Below are 5,104 nucleotides of genomic sequence, written 5' to 3'. Positions count from 1 at the left end.
GGATTCTGCACCTAAGAAGCAGGTCAGGAGGTGGAGAGCACAAAGGATGGAGTTCGCTAGTTCAGGACAGAGGATGCAAGGACCTGAGGGCTGCCTTAGCCAGTTTGGCTCAGTGGATAGAATATCGGCCTACAGGCCAAAGGGTCCCAGATTCAATTCCAGTCAAGGGCATGTACCTTGGCGTGTGCAGGAGGCAACCAATCGATGTGTTTCTTTAGCATTAATGTTTCTCTCTATCTTTCCCTCTTTCTTCCACTACCCCTTAAAAAAATCAATGGAAAAATACCATCGGGAGAGGCTTAACAAAACAAAAGGACCTGAGGGCCATGGTCTCTTCTGACTGGGAGATGTTTACATTTTACAAGCGAAGGATTGCTGGCTGCACTGGACTCTACCGTCTCCCCTCAGGCCTTCCCTGGTGTGCAGGTCATAGATGAACTCTTTCCCAGATTTTCTCCGTGAAAGGCCACATTGTATTCTGGAGCTGATTTCAGGTAGGGTTTGAGTTCTGTGAACTCATATACATACCTTTCTTATTAGGTCAGAGGCTTATATCTTTTTCTATTAGATCATATATCAGAAATGGCTTTAATGACACGTGATTCTCAACAGAGTGTACATGTTCAGGTCATTTGAATAGATAGTGATCCAGAGTGTAACATGGAATTAAAGTAAGCTAAATGTAGCAAGAAAGTTCAAGATGAGTGGTTGTGTATGTTGGAGAGTGGGAATTTTTGAGCATGCTTCCAGAGAGGCCATGGACTATGCCCCAGATAGAGCTGTCAGTGCTGACACAGGCCAGACCTTGAGATAAGGTCTCATGGCCCCTTCCCAGCACATAGGCCTTCTTTCATAGAGCACTGTCAGCTTTCTGAAGAACAGGATAACCCTGTGAACAACATGGTCATCTATGGCATGACTCTGACGTTGCTTGGGAAAAACTGTTCTGTCTTGGGTTACTTGTTCTGCAAAAACAGGATGTGGTTTATGGGCTTAAAAGCAGTCCTACACAAAGGGTCATAGCTGCTGCTCTCTGGTCTCCCTGCGTGGAGAATGGCAGAGCAGTTGCCTGGCTAGTCGCTCACAGGGGTCCAGCTTGAATAAAGGCTCTTTGCTTTTGCATCAGACTCGGCTCCCTGGTGGTCCTCGGGGATCTTGAAATCTGGGCATAACAGTGTATATATCCAAAGGCAGAAGACAATGGTGCAGACTTGGAAGTCATATATGCCTGGATTTGACTTCTAGCTCTATAACATACGTTTTTCTCTAATCATTTTTACCTTTTTATTGATTCTCTATATTTTAAAAGCATTTTTTCATGCTACCCCTCCTTATAATTTATATGATTTTTGTAATGATGACTTATCTTTGTTGCTTCTGTTGGTTGAATCTGTTATAGTCAATAGTCTTATTTTTCCCCTTCCCTTATTTCTCTAACCCTTTTACTTCTTAGTTTTACTTCCTAATTTTTTATATATTTTCTGGATTTTTTTACAGAGAGGAAAGGAGAGGGAGAGAGAGCTAGAAACATTGATGAGAGAGAAACATCGGTCAGCTGCCTCCTACACACTCCCTACTGGGGATGTGCCCACAACCAAGGTACATGCCCTTGACTGGAATCGAACCTGGACCCTTCAGTCCGCAGGCTGACGCTCTATCCACTGAGCCAAACTGGTTAGGGCTTACTTCCTAATTTGTTCCCATTTGTAACTTGTGCATTCTTAAGCACATGTCTTTCATCAACTCAGGAACTTTTTATTTCCAGCTTTAAATTTGGTTATTTTTTTCTGTTCTTTGAGTGGGCTTTCCTGATCACGTCAAATATCAACATGTTAGCTTTCCATTGTCTGTCAAATATTTTCCAGTTCATTTTCATTAACAACTTGATTTTATACACAAATACATTATTCTTAAATTATTGAAGACACAATTTTTTCATCCAGTGTATAGCAACTTTATTCATGCATTTCCTTTTATTCTCTCCTTATTATGTCCGAGTACTGTTGCAAACAGGTCTTTTTAAATTTTAATTTATTTTTATTTTTTAAATTACAGTTTACATTCATATTATTTTGTATTGGTTTGAGATGCATTTTCCCAAAGCTGAATGATTGAGATTATACTCTGAAGAATTCTTGTTATCACTCTTGAAACTGTAAATAAAATAAAATTGAATTAAAAAAAACCCACACAATACACAGCCAAGTCATTTTGCATGCAACATGTGGACCAAAAAGTCTGAAGATTTAGACTTTTTAAATGGAACGCCATCATGTTTTTGGTCATCTACATGATCATACAACACCAAAGAACCATGCTGATTTTACATAGTCGAGTTACATAAGAGTTGCAGAAAGATTCCTACTACAAATATTGACATGCGCCAAGAAATCAGTCATGCTAATTTGTGGGTTATAGGTAACTCTCAGAATAGAAGCATACATGTGGATTCCAATGCACACCTGACACGTTTGCCTTGGACCCCCCTCCAGCCACACCCCCCAACCCGACATTGCACCAGATACATTTGCATTGCAGCGATCCCAGTAAAATGATCTCCGTAGACTCATCGTCCAGGGTAATGGCATGCTAAGTACACTGTCAATTTCAAATGAATGAATACGTCTTGGAACCGAAAGAGGACTGTTCCTGCTTTCTGGAGCCTGACAAGGAGATAAATTATTCCCATTTTATAGATGAAGTAAATCGAAACCACATGTCAGGACTGTTGGAATGGCTTTATCGTAGATGTAGAGCTGTCGCAACAACGATGCATGGAATCAAATGGTTCCTGTGAATATGGATGGCGTTGATAAAACAGGAGAAATCGGGTGATCACAGAGATAGATAGAGAAATGCACCAAGAGATGAGTCATGATCAAAACACATAGCTTAAGTAGTTAGACAGCAGTGCAAAATAAAACCCTGATCAGGAAACAAAGATTGGGGTATGGGGTGGGGCGACTTGGGTGGAAGAGGAAAAGGGTAAAAGGCTTCTCATTCTGACGGTACAGTTTTGGGGAAGAGAGCCATGCGTTCTACTCTGTCCCTCTCATGCTGCTTTTTGCTGCCACTATTATGGAAAGAAGCCTTTTGGGTACGGGTAACTTTCAGTCAACTAAAGTCTGTGGTGGCAAGAGGAATAGGCGAACAAAGGTAGAGTCGCTGTGATCAATAACTTTTATTTCCCTCCAAATGCAATGGTGGTGCCCGAGGTCCGGCCACGGGCACAGTCACGAGGCCGGTGGGCGTCATCCGACCCCCTGTCCGGAGGGGGAGATGGTTTCCTGCAGCACCAGGTGCAGCAGGTGGTTCTGCTCGGCGCTCAGCAGCGGCCACAGCTCCACCTGCAGCGCCTTGACGGCCTCCGTGTCCTTCTCGTGGGCGGCCATGACCAGGGACTGCAGCAGCAGGAAGAGGTCTTCGGGGAGCTGGCCGCTGCCCTCCTGGCCCTGGCTGTCAAACGCCTCCCAGGAGTACTTCTCCAGCGTGCGGGCGTGCTCGGGCAGCAGCTTGGCGGGCGGCGGCTGCAGGAGCAGGAGCAGCAGCACGCGGGACACCTCGCAGCGGACCGCGATGTCCGAGAAGGCGCCCAGCAGGGCACCAGAGGGCGCGGCCGCAAAGCCGGCATTCGCAGGGCGCTGCGAGGTGGACAGGGCTGGGACCGCGCTGGGTCTGAGGTGGGGCCCCTGAGGCTGAGGCTGCATCAGGGGGTGCGACGGCGGCTGCGGCGGGGGTGGCTGCTGCAGCGGGTGGCTGCCGTGCTCCTGCGCCAGGCGCTGCATGCGGGTGAAGGTGGCCAGGGCGGCGTTGTGGTCGCGGGCCAGCAGCTGGCAGGAGGCGGCGTCGCCGAGCGCCTGCAGCGCGGCCAGGGGCAGCGGCGACAGCTGCAGCTGGGCGGCGCGCTGGAAGTGGCCGGCGGCGGCGGCCGGCTGGCCCAGGGCGCGCAGGGCGGCGGCCAGCTCCAGGCACAGCGCGGCCGCGGCGGCCGGCTGGCCCAGCTCGAGGTGCAGGCGCACGGCGGCGCCCAGGGCGCTGGCGGCCGCCTGCAGGGGCTCCCCGGCGGCGGCGGGGCAGGCGAGGCGCTGGCGGGCGTCGAGCTCCTGCTGCAGGAAGAGGCGGGCGGCCTCGGTGAGCGCCAGGGCCTCCCCCGGCCCGTGGAAGAGCTCCTGGTGGCACCGCGCCACCGCCAGCTGGCACCAGGCCGCGTAGGGCAGGCACTCCTGGGCGCGCAGCTCGCGGCCCAGCTGGGCGAACTGCTCGCCGGCCTCCGCCACGTTGGGCTTCCGCAGGAACCGCTTCTTCAGCTTGTTCGACACCTGCCGGTACCTGGCCAGGAAGTCCCCGGCATCCAGACCCATCCCGGAAAAGCCACCCAGGCCGCTAGAGGACGCCGCCATGTTCCCAGCCCGAGCGCTTCCTCTGGGCGGACTTCGTGGGTGCAGGCAGCTGACAGCGACGTGCCCTGCGTTCCGCTCTGGCCTCCCTCCCACGGAGCAGGGACCAGCGATGCACGCCCTGGCGTTGCCCTGGTGATATGCAAATGTGGTGCGCCCTGGGCGGGGCCTGGCCTAGAACAATGAGTTTAGACGAATCACAGATCCTGGGGCGGGGCCTGGTCAGGTGCCCTCTGTTGCTAGGTGACAGCATGTTTACCCAGGTTGCTAAGGGTGTCTCCAGCATCTCTAAGGGAACAGGACCAAAAATAAACTGGTGATGCTCATTCGCTCATTCTGATTTTGTGTCTTTCTCCTTGTCCCCTCCTCCCGTTCACTCCTCAATCTTCCCGTCAAAGGCCTTGTGGATTCCATGCCAACCACTCCACCCACCCCTCCATTCTGCACACGGGTTGGCATGGCCCCCTCACCCTATCACGAGGCCTGAGTCATGGTCTTGAGCTCCACCCCAGTGAACACCAGCCTCTTGGGGGCGCTGCCAGACTCTGACTTGCTCAGAGGGGATGGGGAGGTTTCCATACCCCAGCCCACCCCACCCCAGCCGGCCTCTCCCGCCCTGGACCACCCTGCACTGTCACCATGAGGGGCTGCTCCTCCCTTGTCATCCCAACTCTGCCCCCGCTCCCAGGGCCACACCACCAAGCCCC

General features: G+C 51.7%; 1 protein-coding gene across 1 annotated transcript; it reads right to left on the bottom strand.

Annotated features, from left to right (window-relative positions):
- Positions 1-1,942: 1,942 nt before the first annotated feature.
- On the bottom strand, positions 1,943-4,669 carry LOC311615709 (40-kDa huntingtin-associated protein-like). The gene has a single exon (XM_084871117.1). The coding sequence runs from the start codon at positions 4,398-4,400 to the stop codon at positions 3,252-3,254; it is 1,149 nt and encodes a 382-aa protein (XP_084727243.1). The 5' UTR covers positions 4,401-4,669; the 3' UTR covers positions 1,943-3,251.
- Positions 4,670-5,104: the final 435 nt, after the last annotated feature.

Source organism: Pipistrellus hanaki, assembly GCF_964339955.1.
Source record: "Pipistrellus hanaki genome assembly, chromosome: X".
NCBI lineage: Eukaryota > Metazoa > Chordata > Mammalia > Chiroptera > Vespertilionidae > Pipistrellus > Pipistrellus hanaki.
The sequence above is the reverse complement of the archived record's forward strand: the minus strand, read 5'-3'. Positions and strand labels throughout refer to the sequence as shown.

Excerpts from the sequence above, each read along its gene's own strand:
- LOC311615709 (XM_084871117.1), bottom strand. The coding sequence starts at position 4,400 with ATGGCGGCGTCCTCTAGCGGCCTGGGTGGCTTTTCCGGGATGGGTCTG.